Source organism: Orbicella franksi, chromosome 1, assembly GCF_964199315.1.
Source record: "Orbicella franksi chromosome 1, jaOrbFran1.1, whole genome shotgun sequence".
In the NCBI taxonomy this organism is placed as follows: Eukaryota; Metazoa; Cnidaria; class Anthozoa; order Scleractinia; family Merulinidae; genus Orbicella; species Orbicella franksi.
In genome coordinates this window covers 12,600,641-12,619,828 of record NC_138145.1, presented here as the reverse complement: position 1 = coordinate 12,619,828, position 19,188 = coordinate 12,600,641, and the positions used below count along the sequence as shown (strand labels likewise).

Genomic DNA, 19,188 nt, shown 5'->3' with positions numbered 1-19,188 from the left:
ACATCCAATTCCTGAAATGCTTACTCTTCTAAAACCAAGTTAATTTAAAATTGGGCCAGTAAACATGGGTGAAAGCTATTGAATTTAGTCAACGAGTCCGACACTCGGGACCGGCGGATGTAGCCCATCCATTAGCTATATTTGCTTTGGAACCTAACAGGTGTAAATCGTGCCCGTTGCAACGAAGGCCCAAAACACCCTCAAAACAAAACTCACCAGTTCTAAAATAATAGGAAAATCTAAGAGTTGCCATCGGCACCCTTGCCACTCGATCATGTAAGTTCAAAATTCGTTTAGTTATCAGGCGTTATCGGATCATCTTGAAGAACTTTTATTTCGGTCATTTTAAACATATAACCTAGCTCGCTAGAAGCAAACTTATTTTGAAAACCAATTCAATAACATTCTCAGTCCACTATAATTACCAGAACCGTAAACACTCTTGAGGTGGTTATTTTCGATTCAAGTGTAAAACCTGAAATTAAATGAGAGCCGAGATAATAAGCATTGCGGGTAGAAAAAACACCTATTCGTTATGAACTGCTGGTTTGTGTTGGTTGCTGTGTTAAATACATGTCAGATAACAACTAAAGTAGCCAAGAACAGATGGACTAGGTTTAATTTACATCACCTGATGTAAACACGAGTGCGAGTTTCCGGGCGTTTCTTCGTCGGGAGAAAAGGTGAACCCCTTTTTGTTTGCATCACTGCATCAAGCACAAACAGTCCGTCAATTCGGTCTTTGGCGGCACCAAACCTTTTGAGTCCCAAATTAATCCTGATCATCTTAACAGGACAAAGCTTTTCTTTACAGAGTGACGGTTACGACCTGCTCTGACAGAGGCAAATGACATAGAAAAAAGTTATTGATCGAAAAAAGGAACGCAATTAATATTTACAACATCACGCAGTTGAAAGCTGCAAATTTATGCAAAAAGAAAAAGATTCACCTTTTCTCCCGACGAGGAAACGCCCGGAAACTCGCACTCGTGTTTACATCAGGTTATGTAAATTAAACCTAGTCCATCTGTTCTTGGGTACTTTTAGTTGTTATCTGACATGTATTTAACACAGCAAGCAACAGAAACAGCAGTTCATAATGAATAGATGTTTTCTCTACCCGCAATGCTTAGTGATGAAACCTCCGGAAACAGCATTTTTTCTTCCTGCGTGAATCTGTATCTCAAAGAGGGCCTTCAGAGCCCTGCATTTGCAGTCATAGCGAGCTCAGGTTATTTTATAACAATTTTAAAATCTTTAATAAATTCAGTCTATTGGATCGTGCTCTGTACAGTTTTCAAAGTCCCCCCTTCCTTCTGTCTCCTAGATCATGTACCCAAATGTCCAACCTGTTTTGTTATGACAGGATAACACATGGATTTGGCTTCTTCGACAAGACACTACAACAGATGTAAACTGAAAGAGTGTACTAACAAATGTAAAACTGACAGAGTGTACTAACAAACGACAGCGATCGCCGGTCAACGCAAAACTAGAATACTTTTGTTATTATTCCTTTTCTTTTCTGAAACTTTCTAAGGTTTTGGCAAATAACTTGGGATTTTCTTTCACTCTTTAAAGTAATGGCTAAGAGAACTGAGAGCCAAGACACCACGTGGGTCTTGAAGTGACCTGCAGTGTCTGTCAAAGCTGGCGAATTTCGACCGGTATTGGAACCTTAGACAATACTGGCTAATCACAGCAGTTATGTACTAACTTTGTGGTGTTCTCTGCCTTTACATGGACGCAAAATCAAAGATGCACAGAGATACATAAAGGTGCACTGAGATTACGAAATGGATGATTTTACTTTTTTCGATGATTTTATTCAGTGTGATATTTATACTTCTAGTGATTATAATTCCTACAACAGCCACCGATCTATATATCCTCTCAAGAACAACTGATAATTAACAATTAGACCCGTAGCCCGCAGGGGCTAACGGTCAATAGCCCAAGAGGCGAAGCCGAATGGGCTATTGACCCGTGGCCCTTGAGAGCGAAGGGTCTAATTGTTTTAGTATCAACCAACTAGTCGGACAGAAAAGGTAATGATAAAGTTAGCAAATGCAAGTTGAAGAAATATTTATTTGGGAATAAAACGAAAGAAAACGTCACGCTCGATGGCGCCAATTTCGCTACTCGAGGACTATTACTAATAGTCCCCTAGTAGCGTAGCCAATCAAAATGCAGGATTTGCATTAGTCCACTAGTTGGGTGATACTAAAGGCTAATAACTGAAATTTGATTTCATCTTGTCGTTAGAAAGCCGGTCACAACTGGTCCAGTGTTATAAATTTATCTTTGCCTCTTTTTTCACGTCTCACATTACTGATATTTTGAAGGGTCAATAACCCAAGAGGCGAAGCCGAATGGGCTATTGGCCCGTGGCCCTTGAGAGCGAAGGATCTAATTGTTTTAGTATCAACCAACTAGTCGGACAGAAAAGGTAATGATAAAGTTAGCAAATGCAAGTTGAAGAAATATTTATTTGGGAATAAAACGAAAGAAAACGTCACGCTCGATGGCGCCAATTTCGCTACTCGAGGACTATTACTAATAGTCCCCTAGTAGCGTAGCCAATCAAAATGCAGGATTTGCATTAGTCCACTAGTTGGGTGATACTAAAGGCTAATAACTGAAATTTGATTTCATCTTGTCGTTAGAAAGCCGGTCACAACTGGTCCAGTGTTATAAATTTATCTTTGCCTCTTTTTTCACGTCTCACATTACTGATATTTTGAAGATTCTGACGTTTCAAGGTCAAAACTGATGGGAAAAATATAGAGCAAAACCAAATTCAAAACGCTAAACCTAACAAGCTTAATAGCCCTTTGAATAACTGAGCCCATATTAAAAATGTGATTCTAAAACTACTGAGATGTTTGGTTGTATTAATAATGTCTGGCTTGACCCGCCAAGCTATGTCAGCGTTCAACTTCTTGCAACAGCGTTTCATAATCAGACTAACAAATTTGCTGTTGTACTATTTCCCCAGAAAGAAAAACGTAGCTCTACTCGAGCACGGCTATTACGAATGGTGACGCTATTAAACAAACCTTGCGTTAAGACTGAAAATTAAAGTTCGAATTTGGCGAGTCTGCTTCACTGGGTTTGACACTTGCACGCGTGGATCATGAATTGACCTGAATTATTCGGAAAAGCCAGAATATGATTGCCATTAGACATCCAGTTCCACACGTCATTTGTTAACTTGGTGAAATCTGTACGCATTGTGGAAAGCGTATAACAGATGGCGCTAATCAAACAAAAAAGTGACCGTGAACTACCACGATGAGTCATTTTACAAACTCACTTGTGCTCCCCTCCCAGTTGCTTAGGTCACATCACAGTGTGCAGGAAAGTGTAAGCTTGTTGCATGCATGCGGCTAACCAGCTATACCCGCGATCGCAGCTTTTTGTTTTCTTCTTTTCTATAAAATGCTAGGGTCAATACATGAACGAGGCAATCAAACTCATTGCTCGTGTTTCAGAAGGGGTTTCCAACCGGCCGTGCAACAACAACAACAACAATACTTCACCTGATGGGCCCTACTTTGAGCTTTTTCTAGCTGTTTGAACTCCAATTTGATGTTGGAATTGATGTTCAGAAATGTTACCTTGCAAATGCGAAACTGCTTCAAGATAGCAAATATTGAGTCTCGTTCATATGATAGCTAGTTTCGTTGCTGGGTTTCTGTCAACTATTTCCTTTCATTCATCAATGTCAATCGAGGGTTTGTATTTAAAGTTTTATTTTGGAATTATGCATAGAATGAACATAGAATGGTTGAATGGCCCGGCAGGTAACCAGGAATTTGCTTCATTATATAGCTCACGAAAATGAGACGAATGGACTGTAAAAGATTGTATTTCTTTAAAAAAGACAATTCTACTCCCTATTACTAAAAATATTTTTACGACTTTACGAATATTAGAATATAACTAAGATTATAAGACTGGCCTTAGTTCTTTCCACATATGCTATTGATAATTGCCTAAATTCGTGTCCGGAATTAAGAAACTGTTTTACATTTTAATAGCAAAAGAAAACTTGTATGTGAATTCTTGAGAGCCAAATGAAATCTTCTCAACCTTTACTTGCACGAACCGTTTAATGACCACTTCTGCATGGTAATATTTATATTTTTAGTGTGTTAAAGATAAAACAAATACTTAACGATGGTGTCCATTTTCCAACTGATGTTGCCCAGCAGTTGGAATATAACCAGCTGTCCTGAGTAGATAAGCCAAATTAATGTGCAAATTCAACATTTCGCTTTCGGCAGCATATTAACATGAAAGGCTATCAATGCTTTACGAAAATGTAAATAATTACTTACGATCGTCTTTTCAGCTGTCGCGTCGAATGGTTGTTGACCTTTTCGACAAACCTATGTAAGAGGGAGCTCATTGAGTAAGATTGACGGTTTTCTTTCTATTGAGAAAAGTGGCGTATGATTTCCTCCAACAAGGTTAAAACTGCCGACGGGTTACACAGACACCTGTTATCTTCTAATTCGTGAAATCAGACCGAAACGATAAAGTTTAAAAATGAACAACACGAGCTTGGATCTATCTCAACAAGATGGCAATTCCCTCACAACTCAGGACATTGTTTTCGCTGTATTGCACGCGATCATAATCATTCCTGGTGTTGTGGGAAACGGCATCATTATAACAATCGTGCTGAAAACCTCCTCCATGCACACAACAACAAATTATCTACTCACGAACTTGGCTGTGGCTGATTTTCTGACTTTGCTTCTCTGCCCTGGCCTGTACGACTTTGCTTTGACGAAAGTTCGTCTGCAAGGACTCACTGGCGATTTGATCTGCAAGCTGTTCGCGGGAAATGCCGTAGTTCCAATCACCATCAACGTAGCTGTTCTTACAGTTTGCACGATAGCGATAGAAAGATATCTGGCGCTTGTGAAACCTTTTCGATCTAATTTGAGGATAAATGAAGATAACGTTAAATATTGCATAGCATTACCATGGATCCTTGGTCTGTTGTCGTGCATCCCAGATATCCAAGCCAATACGTACGACATTACATCTTCCAAATATCCATGTAAACGTCCTTGGAGTTTAGATGAATATTCCCTTCACAAGCCTTTCATCATATTCACCTGCGCTGGTTTTGGCATCATAAGCTCCCTTACACTTTTCATTTGCTATTTCGAAATCATCCGCGGTTTATACTTCACACGAACAATTTGCTCGGAATCGGCCATCACAGAAGCAGAAAGACGAGCAAAAAGGCAGCTGGCTCGCCTCGTCATCTGGCTGGCAGTTATCTTCGCTGCCTGCTCTCTGCCATTTGCTATCTACTTTCTTTTTCTTGTCTCCACCGATATCAAAACTGTGCAGGAAAACTACGAAACATTATTTGTACTGCATAGACTTTCTCGGTTTTTACTTTTTGCAAACTCTTTTTTCAATCCTTTATTGTACGCTTTACAAAGTTCGAACTATCGTGACGGGTTTAAGATGATTTGTAACCTCAGGATTCACTGTTGTAAACCGTTTGCAAAGAATGCCGTTTATGATGTTAGTCTATCTCAAGTCGGGAGGACAGTACGTTCCAGTAATGATGCCCATGTTTTGAGTTAGAAAGCACTGTAACGTAAAGTAAGCTAAGAGGCAGAGAATTCTTTCTCTACTTCGATTTCATTCCTTCAAGTTTATGACCAGTGAACTTGTTACTACGTTTTCCTCTCAAGCAAACCAAACACTTCACAGTCACATCAATAAATAGTCAGTGTCCGTTTCCAGTTTAAACATTAAACTGTGTGCGTGAGTACAGCGTCCGTAGTTGTATTACACGATATTTGCATAAGTTGAATTTTAATTCAAACAAAATGAATAAAGCTGACAATTGTTAATTATAAAAGTGTCTAGAACCCACAGCGTTGTGAAATTTTTGCACGTAGTATTTATTAGTATACTTAAACGTTGTTTCGTTTTATTTCCACACACGGCTAAACATCACAACAACATTAGTCCAAATTGTGAATCAGTTGGAATAAAAACGCCTCAATTAAGGAATCAAGTTAAGAAAGATAGAATTCCAAGTCACATTCAGTTTCTTTAGTGCAAAGCTGTTTGCGAACCAGCTAGACACGTAAATGATATTTAAATAACAACTATCATTCCCACCAGGACGAAAAATAAGAGAAATTTTCCATAAGAATACAACGCCGTCAATACGGCTTGATTTTTTTTTTCTTTTTTTTTGGGCCATAGGTGGCAGGATTAATGGAAATCCACTGTCTTTTACGGGAGTTATAATGATTTAGCGTGTTTCCAGGTAAATGAGTTGTACAATGGACAAATTTAAAGCTAATTTAAATCGTAAAATATACAGTATTGCAATTAAGAACTTCGACTTAGAAGTTTAATAGAAACTTCCCGCAGAGCATAATCTATTTGCTAAGGCAAATTACCTGCAGAGACTACGTTTTTATGCCTTTCATTTAAGATTCAAGAAATAAAAGCACTATTAAGCCCGGCTCAAACGCAGATATTCAAGTGGGTCGAATCTGATGCAAATTAGCAAAAAATATTATTTTTGCTTGGTTTCGACACCTGTCAAAAGTTCAGAAGTGTATCAGCTCTCGTAAGCTTGTAATAAGCTATTTCTGTGTTGCTTTTTCCCCCTGTTTCAAAACGAGTCCTGGTGTACAACTTTTCATATGGAAATGAGTTTAATGTGCAAGACAATGAACGTGAAAGAAAATCTCATATCCATATGAAAGGTTGTGCAACAAGAATCGTTTTGAAACAGAGGTAAAGGCAACTCGGAAATGGCCTATTCTTTTGCTTGTTAGCAGCTGTTATTGTTATTGTTCTAGGGCCGGGATTGTTTGTTCCATTGGCCTCTCAAAGGGCAACAAGCCAGTCATGTGAGACCTTACGAGAGCTGCTACCTGACCCGCCAAGCTCAAAGTTTGAAGTTCGAGGTCTGAGTTCGGAGAATATAAGCCAGAAAACCCTTATTGTTTTATAACAGAATTCACGCATCTGATTGGTGATTAGCAGCATTTATTGAACATTATATGCCTCATGCCTTTGGTCACTTTACGCGTGTCATTTCCCCGCTCGGTTATCGGACAGTTGGAACTTGAACGCATTTCTTCCATCATGGATCTCGTAGACGACTCAACTACTTTTATTCGCCAAAACGTTAAAAAATTTTTGGGTTTTCTTTTCAAATTCTGTTATCGATATTTTTAATTAGTGACGGGATAGCCTGCGAACGGGCTACCGGTTGGGTTTACTGCGAGCTAGCCGAGTGTGGTCTTGGGCGAGCGGGGCGAGCCGAGAGCGGTCTGGTGACGAGAGAGAGCGCATTATTTCATGCTAAACGGCTCGCTTCGCTCGCCGAATTTTTTTCCGCACTCGCTGGGAACCTGTTCGCAGGCTAGTGACAAGACTTCGTGTCGTCCAGTTTTTTTTCTGGAATCATACTACTAAATAACAAATCGTACTCCCATTCAGCATGCAATCTTCCGATTTAATTTGTCAGTCACTTGAATCATTACATGTACAGACCGAACGGGACTTCACTCTTAAAAAAAAAGAAAATTTTTAACTGGCTCAAATGATTCTGACTCAGCTTTTACTGGCAAAATAGATTTACCCTCCCATGTGTTAAAATTCCGGTCACACCTGACTGATCGCCGACAAACCGTCTTCAAATCATTTAAAAGCTGATCCAAATGATTTTCTTTTCCAATTTCTATGAACGTGCGTGCTATCAAATTACCTGCCAGACTGCAGATATCAGAAATGCCCATTTCACGTGTTCGAGTTCGACTTAAATGTCGAATTGCTACTTTTAGCCGCATTAGTACGACGGTTAGCCTAATTAGCACTGCGGTCAGTCTAATTAGCTCGTTGGTTAGCCCGATTAGCACTCCAAATATCAGAATTTTGCACTCTAGACTCTTGAGAGCCCTCCGATTGACTCACGTAGGGTAAAGTTAGTTTTCAATCAGTCTAGGCCAAGGCAAACACTACACCAGAATAATTGAAAATTCAATTTAAAAAAAACGCCGAAAGCTACAGAACGTTTGAGTTATTATATATATGTTTTGAGTTATGTAAATATGTGCTTTTTGGAAAAGAATGAAAAGAGGAAAATGTGAATAAAAGTTATTTGTGAAACTCAAAGAGTTTACCAAAAATACAAAATCAAAGGCAACGTGTAAAATCTGATTTCAAGGAAAGGAAACTGAGGCAGTGTTAAAACTTTTAAAGGCGTTTGGTCAAAGATATATATCTAATGTGTACGCCGGAGGAATTTTCTTAATTGCTTTTGTTATCAACTGTTTAAGTAGCATCTTCCTTATTTCTCTATCAAGCGAAACATAGACCATTATTTCTTTTCACATGTACACTATTTAAGGTATGTCAAAGACACTTAGATCGTGTGTATTGAGGCCAAATACTTTGGAGGGTTTTTACAAACTCTTACACATGCATACACCTTTATTTTCTTTATTTATTTATTTATTTATTTATTTATTTATTTATTTATTTATTTATTTATTTATTTACCCAGGGCAACCCAGTCAGAGTCAAAGCTGACTCTGTTATCAAAAGGAGCCCTGACAAACTCAACTATTATAACCATAAAATTAAGACCAATCAACTATTACAATTGTGCTTATATAAAACTGAATTTTAAAGCATTCTAAGCTACGCCTATGAATAAGACCATGTGAAATCTAAATCTAGTAATTATATAGAAATATAAAAGCGAAGAAACCATCAGGAAACATAAAAAGATGGAAACCATGTAAGGTACAAAAGTACACTTGACGATTTACCTCTTCGAACGGTTTGCCACATTCTCTCTTTCAGTTCCAGACTATTCCTCCTCAAGCAGGTTATCAAACCAGGTTACAAAACTTGCTTGCTACAAAATTCGTATGCCTGACTTCGTAGCAGCGTGGTACCTCAACTCGATTTAATTTCAAAATGACGTTTCTATGGTTACAAATTTATTTCCTTGTCTGGTCTCCGAAGTATCGTTGGAAAGGGAGCCTGTATTTTGGCTGACCTGTTCTTCGCCCGAGTCGCTCGAGTCGGTTCCACTCTCTAAGTAACACGATTTGTTGGCCAGATTTCTCAGGATCAGGAGGCGAATCACCTCTCGTCTCTGAAATATCCAAAAGACAATCAAACCTTTAGAGGATTACAGAAGGCAGTAGGCGGAGTAGAGAGTGACATTTTGTTTCATGGCAAAAAAAGTGAAATATTTAGGTGGCTGGTAACAGTTTTCAGCACCTTCCAACATACTTTAACAGATTAATGATACCACTCTTTATCATGCAAGTGATGTTACCAAGTTGGTATGGCACAAATGTTCAAATGTGGTAACCTCATATGGTAACTTCAAAATATCACCATAGCAACAGCACAATATGTTAAAATTACGCTTAAGTGCTTATAACTCAAATACGAATTTGGTTACCCCCACTTTTTACTTTGAACTTAACAGGTCTTACTGTTGCTATGACAATGTATGTGACCTCGACTTGTTCGTCAATGATTGAGCATTTTTGTGATGTCTTTACTGTGACATCACCATTACCATAAAACAAAATCTCTTAATGGTCCTTTTCGGCGATAGGGCGGCTATTTTGAATTCTATTGCTTTAAATAGCTATTATGGGATGCTCAGGAGGGGCAAATTAGTATATATTTGCCCCCTGAGCATCCCATAATAGCTATTTGAAACAATATAATTCAAAATGGCCGCCATATCGCCGAGAAGGTCCATTAACGTCTTTTTCTTGTGTGAGTGGGAAATCTTTTGCCGGAAGGAAAACTCACATGTGGGTTTTGTGAGCGACTGAAAGAAGAGAGGACTTTGTTCAACAAAATAAAATTAGAACAATCACTACTCGTGTATTTCTACTGAGAGGAATAAATAGAATGCAATGTTACATTGATCAGACAGAGGACAGCGTTTAAGCCATACCCCGTAGTAAGGTAAAAGGTAGGTAAAGTCTGCATGCGAGCCAAGTGGCCCATCAGGCCGGAGCTTATCCCGGTTTCTGTAGCATGAAGCGACTAGAAGTATTTCTACTCCCCCCTGGATGGGATGCTAGTCCATCGCAGGGTTACCCCCAGCATTAAGTTTGCCGGTACCCATTTATACACCTGGGTGGAGAGAGGCACTGTGAGAGTAAAGTGTCTTGCCCAAGAACACAACACAATGTCCCCGGCCAGGGCTCGAACCCGGACCGCTCGATCCAGAGACGAGCGCACTAACCATGAAGCCACCGCGCCTCCCTATACCCCGTAGTACGTCAAGGCAATTGTGACACGAAAAGAAATGAAATAATGATTTAGCTTGTTTTAAAGTTTAAAAGCAATTTTGTTGCCTTTCCTACCTCCTTTTCATCAATTCTTCTGACTTTCCAGGTCGCTTTTGCCTTCCCCTTCACCAAACGTTTGGAGAATTTCCGCTGTCAGAGAATTTTTCAAGTTAAAATTCCTGGTTTAAGTAGACAGCATAATCGGATAAGGTGCTCAGGATACTGATTTGTCATTTGTCGAGTAAGATCATAGCTTTCGTACACCCGCCCTCTCCCATCTTCCCTGAAAACATTCGTGGTGAAGGACATCTGTTTATCGGCGTCTTAAATCGTGTTCTCGATATGGGATTAAATTTCTACTAATTTCCACGGACCGAAACGTACACAGGTTACTACGCTGAGCACGCTTGGTGTAAATTTCGTCACGGCGTCGTCTCCAAATTCAACTGAATACAGAGCGGAGAAATGACAGTCTATGAGACGCTTTTAAAATTTTTTCGCCTTATCCTGTTCAAGAATTATGTTTTAAAGAACTTTTGCGAGGAAACATTGTGAACACAAAATGGAATTGTGTACACAGGTTATATGTTTTATGCCAAAGCGATCTTGTAATCCTGTGCCGGAGGTCTGCGTACACAGGCTAAATAGTTGTGAGAATCTGGTAGTACATCAAGACGCGATGAGCTAATCGTAAAGCAAAACTACTAACCAAGACTTTTTTTGAGCAGCAGGCTATAACAAGACGCTTGATGATCCAAACGAACGGAAGTAACAAGTACAGCAGATTGAATGGCGGTCACTGAAGAACGCTTTCCTTGTGAATCCAGCTAAACCACAGTTTTGTCCTGGTGAATTTCCACTCAGCATCCAAGTTGGCCTGCCAATCATGATCGTCAGTACCATACAAAAAACAAGACAACGTATTACTGCGACACGAAATGGTTCAACAAACGACAGAAAGATGTTCAGTGCATCAACTGTTACTGAAGGAACTTTACGGTCATTTTCATAATGAAATGCCTCACACTAAAATTGATGTTCTCGTGTCTCAAACATCACATCGTAATCATATTTGAAAAGTTCACGAATTTCACCAAGTCATTATCATATGAAAGCCATGCTACGACATCGTATAGTATTGCGACAAGGGAGGGTTCATCCCCATCACGTGACCTGTCATATGTACCACCGGTATTGTCGGTAGGTAGATAAACAGTTGGTGCGAGATTCGGAGACCGGACGAAGAGTGTGAAGACTTCAAGTAACACTTACCGCTATCCGTGTGAGAGTAAGACTCGTTTAACATAGCAATCAACATGGTAAGAGCCACAAGAACCGCCACAACGTTAAAAGCGCCGAACAAGATCATCCCAGTTTGCCATATAGCTTCACACTCTTCCTCTTCAATCTTAAAATTTTCCCGATTTATCTGTCCGAAAAGCAACCAGAAGATCGCTCCCACGCTGCTTGGTAACCTGAATAATAGAAAAATAACAAGTTGTAATTGTTAACATGGTAGTACCTTACTTAATTTGTACCTCTCTGATCCTTCCTGATCTAAAAGCATGGAAGCTCCTTTTTAACTCGTGAAGTGCGCAAATGCAACACGAGTTATCGTGAGTTATGGGAAGATGTGTCGCTCGATCGCTCGATGGGATGTGAACGTTATGCAAATGAGGTACGCTCGCGGCTTACTTTTAAATTGCTGTCCATCTTTAATTAAAATAAGCTATTTTAAAGGTCTAAATTAAAAGATATAAGTTGAAGAAGACTCGGCCACCGAAAGTGAAAACATCAAGAATCGTAAAATCGATGAGCAACACAAGTTCTCACTGGATGCGGACTTCGTATGGATTTTACAGAAGCGGAAGTCGTTGAAGTACGGTTATGGTATGGTAAATGCGCAGATAACGAGCGTAATGATATAAACACCGTGACAGAGCATTTGTTTATTTTTATCAGAGACGGTGTTTTTCAGGAAACTAACTTAGCCAATTCTCAACTTAACTCAGTTTTAACTTCAGTTGCAATTTGTCGCGTCAGGTAATGTGGGCATCATTCATGGTTTTAAGGTTCTTTTTCAATTCTATAAAGACTCTACAAAGGCGCTCTTACTGCAAGAAATACTAATAAATTTACAGTACTAGAAATTTACATGCCAGAAGAGATGGATTGATAACAACGCTAAAAAGCTCCGTGGGTGTACATGTTACAAAGGACTGGAGTGCGCGGTTAGCAATCGAAACCAATCATTCAGGAATCCTTTTATGTTGTGCTAGCTCATTTTAGAACCAGCAAACTATATAGGTGCCTGGCATTGCCAAAACGGACGAACTTTGACAAGTTAGTCATAGGTCCTAGTATCGATAATATGTAAATGATAACCCGTCGAAAAAATAGTTGGTAACGCTTGTAACGAAAATTTTCGGAAATCTTTGTCTAAATAGTTGAATAGTAAGCGTACTGTATATTAATGGTATAATATGGCCGGCCTAGGCTACCTGCAGGTTTATGCAGTTATTATATTTGCTTCTCACTTAATTGTAATTTTTAATAATAAAGTGTAAAGAGTTATTATCTTTGACGTTTAATAAAGTTGTTGTTGTTGCTGTTGTTGTTGAAAATAAAGCAAATGAGCTTTGACGGTAATGGACGGCCCTATTGTCAGAGCTCATCCTTAACTGACAAACAACGCCAGTTGGGCTTACGAAGTCCCTTATACGATGGGCCAGTGAAAAACTTGCGTTCATGATCGAAGACTGAAATCTGCAATTTTTACCTTTCCAGATGTAATGGATCTGTTTTATTTGTTCCAGCTGTAGTCATCCGGAAATACTGCCTGACTTTCTCATACTGCAAGTACAGCTTTGTGAAACTAACAACAAAGGCAAGGAAGACGAAGAAGAAATAAAAAAAAAAAACAACTACGTTATATCTAATAGCATTTGTTTAAACGCCTGTAATAGTGGCCCGGTGACACAGTTTGCTTGAATGAATGAGAAGTTTTGGACAAAAGCCAATAGAACTGCCACGGCGATAAAGCAGTCAGAAAGCAACACCACTGTGTATGAACTGTATTTGGTATGATTCTCCCACGTCATGGTATCCAATTTATCTCTTAGCCCTGCGCGGCCAGACCACCAGAATACGTAGTGAAGAAGAAATGACGTCACTGTTACGACACTGAGGTAATTCCAATTGTTAGAAAAGAAGCGAACTCTCCCCTGTTGATGAACTTCCTTAATGATATCGACTAACTGCCCGAGGACATATATGACAACTATCCAATCTGCGTAGACAAGAGGATATTTATAAGAGCATGTTATACATACAACAACTTATAAGTAAAATTCCTTAATCGTCTCAGTTAATTACCTCAACTAAGGGTCTATCTAATCACAAAAATGACAACTCCTCCGGCCACTCTTCGTGCTCTATAATAATAATACTATCTACTTTATTCAGACATTGTATTTCTTTGCCTGCGTTAAGCGACTGTACTGAGGTATTTTTATACTCCAAAAGTATGGAATGCTAGTCCGTAGCAGGATTACTCCCGCCAATAAATTTAACATAGACGAGCGCAAAAAGAAGCAAGCAAAATTAAACTGAACCTTACCACGCTCAGTGTCTTTCGTTCTTTCTTACGGATTTTCGAGCAAAAGAGATCTACTGATAGCAGTCTTAATTCACCTTCAGCATTTAAATGCCTGAGCGGAGAGAGGAACTGTGGGAGTGGTGTGCTACCAAAGAAAACAGTAGCACGATGGCCCTGCCTAGGGCTCGAGCCCGAACTGTTCAATCCGGAGTCAGCCCCGGCCAATAAGCAGGAGCAATAAGGCCGTCACGCCTCGAGATTCCCTAAATGAAACACAGCATCTTTCAAATAGCATGACAAATGGCAGATGTGTGCTTTCTTCTTCCATACTCACCCGTTAGGACATATTAAAGAAAACTACTCTGAGACTCCCGGAGCGAAGTCAAAACGAGCATGAGGAGAAATGTTTGATAAGAGCCGCAGTGGATGAGGAATTTCATGCATGGAGAATGGAACATTCTTGCCACCTTGTGATTGGGACGAACGTTCTCGAAAACTATCCAAACCATGAAAAGCAAAGGAAACAAAGCAGATACCATCAGCATTACAAACTGTTTCCATGAACTTTTCTCCAGGAACAGGACGCGTCTGTAGATTTCTGAGTTCAGTAAAACAAGCTGGCTGTAAGGATGACTAGCGAACTGCAAATTAATAGCACAAGGAATAATTATCACACACTGGTTTTTATGCAGTCTTGCACCATGAGCTTGAAAACTAAAAAAAAATCAGCGCAAAACAAAACAAAAATGAGCTTGAAACTGGCTTACCTTTTCGTTTCTTGTGACAATGGCAAACTCCAGAATGTTTAGAAACTCTCCCTCCATCTTAGGCAGAACCTTTTTTTTATTCTGCATCTCCACAACGCATCTTATCTCTTTCATCGAGCGGCATTCATTCAACAGTGCTACAGGAAACTCGTCACAGCCATCGCTGAGTTCCAAACACTCTTTTCTTAGCCAGGTCACACAACTCCTTGTTAAGAACGCAAGCGCGATGAACGCGAACGGGACCGTTAAGTGAGTTGTGAAGAAAAGATGCGGCAATATAAGCAGGGCTTGGAAGAGCTCGATATCTGTTTAAACGGAACACAGCTGGCCCTAGCTTCTCGTTAAGCGCTCCGTTTGAGTTGACAGACTGTTGAGCATCCGTCTGGGGGTCACAAATGGTGAACCCATTCTTCAGAAAAAGCTCAACAATTCTAAAATTCTGCAAACAGGCTGCGAGGGTCAGTGGTGGGATGTATCTTTGACGTTTTACACCGAGGCACCTCACTACTCCAGGAGGATCTGTTTGAATTGATGGGATTCCATGAAATCTAAGCAAAATTTCTACACATTTCACGTCACTCTCACGTACTGCGTGCAACAAAGCGAGTTCCAAGTCGGCTCCACCGCTCAGTAAGGATTTGATAATGTCATTCCGAATGGATACGTCTTCTAAATCCGCCGCTACCCGCAGAACTGTTTTGCCAGAGTTATTGACACAGTTGATGTCGCATTTTGGCCGAACGAACTTAATTCACGTCTTACTGTCTCCAAATGTCCTTTCTTTATCGCTTCGAAAAGCTTTCGTTCCATCTTGCGAATTGATTGCCGTCTAGTACCATCCACTTTCATATGAAGTTCTTGTGAGGTAAATGTCTGTCGCATCCATTGAAGTTACGTACGGTAATTACGATCTTTCGATTGTTTTTAAGCTTTCTTAGTTGATTGCCTATCTTTGTCTTTGGCTGGCCACTTAACCTCAGTTCAGCAATCTGAAAAAAATTATTTCATCTTGCACAAATCGTCACTATGTGGGGCCAACGTTATGTGGCGCGAACCTGAATTTAAGAGGATAAGAGATTGAAAGAACTTTCCAAAGCAGATGTACGGAGATTTTTTCGATTGTTTTTAAGCCTTCTTATTTGATTGCCTATCTTTGTCTTTGGCTGGCCACTTAACCTTAGTTCAGCAATCTTCGATTCCTACGACAATTTTAACTTAACTTCCCAGTTCAAGGCAAGTTGAGCCCCTGGCATTAAACATTCACACATAAAATGAAGCTTTTGTTCCCATGGTAAGGTTCAAATGCTTAGTTTGGCTGGACATGACAGGTGGTACATTAAATATATATGCACATAATTTTATGTTGTTTTGGGCAATTGAACGGTTAACTGACCTTAATTCTAATTACGCTGAGATTTATCCACATGGATTTCTGGTGTATAAAGTGTTGCGTTACAAGATTAAAAGGGAAAAATTTTAAAACCGATTTGTTAGCTAGTAATTCGTATAGTGTGATCGTCAATGTGATTGTAGTTCTGAAAAGAACTGTTGTTGGTGACTGACGTTTCGACAACCTGAGCGGAAGTCATCTTCAGAGTCAAGTGAATAGTGTTTGTCAGTCGATGATGTTATAAGTCTGGTCCGTTGAACGTGATTGGTCGGTATAGCCATGAGGGTATTGGCTGAAAGATCTGCATTGCTGGACTAAATCTAGAGGCTGTGTGTGTTGTAATTTGAAAAGTCTAATACCACACACAATAAAAAGATTAAAGCTGTCGCAAAACCATGATATTAGAATTATTCAATTATGTCTTACCAATTTTCCACAAAATGCTTGAAGACTAAAAAATTCGAAGAAACATTTGGTCATTGCTGAAAATAAAAAAAGACTTTAAGACTTGCACTGTTATCTCGAAATTTGTTATTGAAACGATTAATAATGGTAATAGGACTGAGTGGAGTCCAATTCGGTCTGTAATCATACGAGTGATTAACAAAATCGGACGACCGCGAAGCGGGAGTCCGATTTGTTGATCACGAACAAACCATCGATTGAGCGCTGAACGATTAAACGTCGTTATGAACGCTGAAAAACACACCAGTTTACTCAACAAAGTGCACCGCAACAGCGCGCGCAAAATGACGCGTACTGTCCAATTACAAGCATGACGCGTACACTGTCCAATTAATGCTCAAATCGGGCTGCTGATAGCCAATCATGTTCGAGAATTTTGTTATAGTTTTGATTAATTCAGTTGTTGGACTAGTCTCGTACAATTCAGGAAATAATTAATATGCTAGTAATTTCAAATCAGCCTCGCGCTGCGATTTTGAAATTACTCGCCTGATTACTCCCTGAATTCTAACACAAATTTACATTTATCATTCAAGCGTGGAACCCATAAGTAACACCTAAATAACTTTTTTTTTAATTAATTCCTAAGACCCACAGGATTATTATCCAACAATTGCTTTAACGTTCTGAGCTAGGGTGTTTTGGTAAACAAGGTGATAAGCTGCAGTGTAACTGTTTTGCTGTGTCAGCTGGTAATTAAGTAAACATGATATTTAACACTTCTGTGCTAACTTCTGCGCTTTATTCATGGTACTGTAGCGATGTCGTGATAATTATCAACCTTAAGTTGACAAAAGTAGTAAAAATGGTACATGTTCGAACGTTAGTCGTTAGAGGATTGTGGGCTGTGTTTGTGTTTCAGTATACTATAGTGTTCACTCTATTGGAAAGAGCACGTAAGGATAAGGCAAGTAATAGCGAAAGCATGAATAAATTAGTTAATTAAAGCCGAAAGCCTCGTTGACTCCATAAGGTCCATAAGAGAGCCTAAGTCGAATTTCAACTCGTCCTAATCAACCGAACGTTCGGTAATCGAACCTAATCGAACTTCAATCGTTCGGTTTATTTCGATTCGGTTCGGCAATCGAACACAATCGAACTAATGATGTTCCGAAGCTAGGTTCGATCACCGAACGTTTGACTAACCGATCTGTGGGTTTCAGAGTTATGTGCGGTTATGAAAACACAACAACACGTGTCACTCCAGGCGAGAAACAAGATGTCGAAACAATTTCGTAGTATCATCTTCTACATCTTATCGATTTATAAAATTGTTACAGCAATAAAGATCTACATTATTGAAATGTGTGCAGAGCTCATCGAGATATCTGAATTCCTTTTTTAGAACAAAAGTCGAAATTACCTTTTTTAACTGTCTCGTTTTCTACGAGCCAGAAAAACGTTGTCTACCTCAGAACCCATGACTAATAGTTTAATTGTTTAATAATGGCTTTCGTATAAGAATGGATCGGGAGAGATTTCAAAATATATGCACCAGAAAATGGCAGTACTTAGTTGTGGTAAATTATTTCATCTTGAACAAATCATCACCATGTGGGGCCAACGTTATGTGGCGCGAACTTGAATTTAAGAGAATAAGAGATTGAGAGAACCTTCCAAAGCACATGTACGGAGATTTTTAATTTGCTTAGCACCCAACGGATCGTTTCGGTAAATTGTCTGTTCGAAAGGCCTTAAAGCCCCTCTGATTTTCTTAAGAGAATTATCAACTCGGTCTTTCGTGATATGAAACATTTAATGTCTGTTGTCTTCGGATTGTTAAAAATGTCGTTTTGGGTACCGAAAAAAGGTCAGCTATCATTTTCTGAAAGGCGATAAGATCTAAGGGAATGGACAAAAAAAGCCCTAATAAATTCGAGAATACTCAAGTTCCCCTAGAGTAACCGAGAAGATAATTTTTTTTTAGTGCAACCTAAAATTAACCTACAGAGCCTTAAAAGTACTCCAGATAGCCTAAAACAGCACTTAAAAGCATTCAAGAGAAAACGGTCGTTGGGTGCCCCTGATACATCAGTATTATTAGCACGTTTTGAAATTGTTCATTACGGACGTCTTCAGTTTTGCCTGTTATTTTGTCTCTCTTCATCGCGTTCAAGGACTCTGGTAAGATGTTGTTAACTGTTGTTCTGGATCAGTCTCTGTTATTGGGAAGTCGCACGACCAATATGGCCAAACCTAGAAATGAAAACCGTAGTTCAAAGCAGATTTATTAAGTGATTTTGTATTCCAGCCCTATGGTGTGTATGGCTGGACCATTGTTAGTCATTTTTAATCATTTACTCAATCTTCATCGAGCACTTAGGCACATGATGCCATGGCTAGAAGACGCACTAGACTATAACATGACAACAAAAAAGACAATCCAAAATATGATGAAAACTGTTCCATCTACTAAAAACTTTTTTGTGAACTTTCAGTTTATCTTGTTATATATATAAACACGGTTCTTACTTGATCGCAGCTCTTCTCTCCGTTTTCTTCGGGGACTGGTTTTCTAGATAATTTTCCCACACTCTGTGACTGAAAACACCTTCGATATGAACGCGTTCGCGACATAAGGAGTACAACCATGACGACCAGTAAAACAACCGCAAACAAGCCTGCCGTTTCGGA

The 19,188-nt window shown here is 39.4% G+C and overlaps 1 protein-coding gene and 1 pseudogene across 1 annotated transcript; one reads left to right on the top strand and one right to left on the bottom strand.

Annotated features, from left to right (window-relative positions):
* The first annotated feature begins 2,395 nt into the window (after nt 1-2,395).
* LOC145491448 (galanin receptor type 2-like) lies at nt 2,396-5,930 on the top strand. Its single transcript, XM_081470646.1, has one exon. It carries the CDS (start codon nt 4,555-4,557, stop codon nt 5,614-5,616), a length of 1,062 nt encoding a protein of 353 aa, XP_081326772.1. The 5' UTR covers nt 2,396-4,554; the 3' UTR covers nt 5,617-5,930.
* Nucleotides 5,931-13,105: 7,175 nt separating this feature from the next.
* Nucleotides 13,106-15,684, bottom strand: LOC145491636 (short transient receptor potential channel 4-like; annotated as a pseudogene).
* Nucleotides 15,685-19,188: the final 3,504 nt, after the last annotated feature.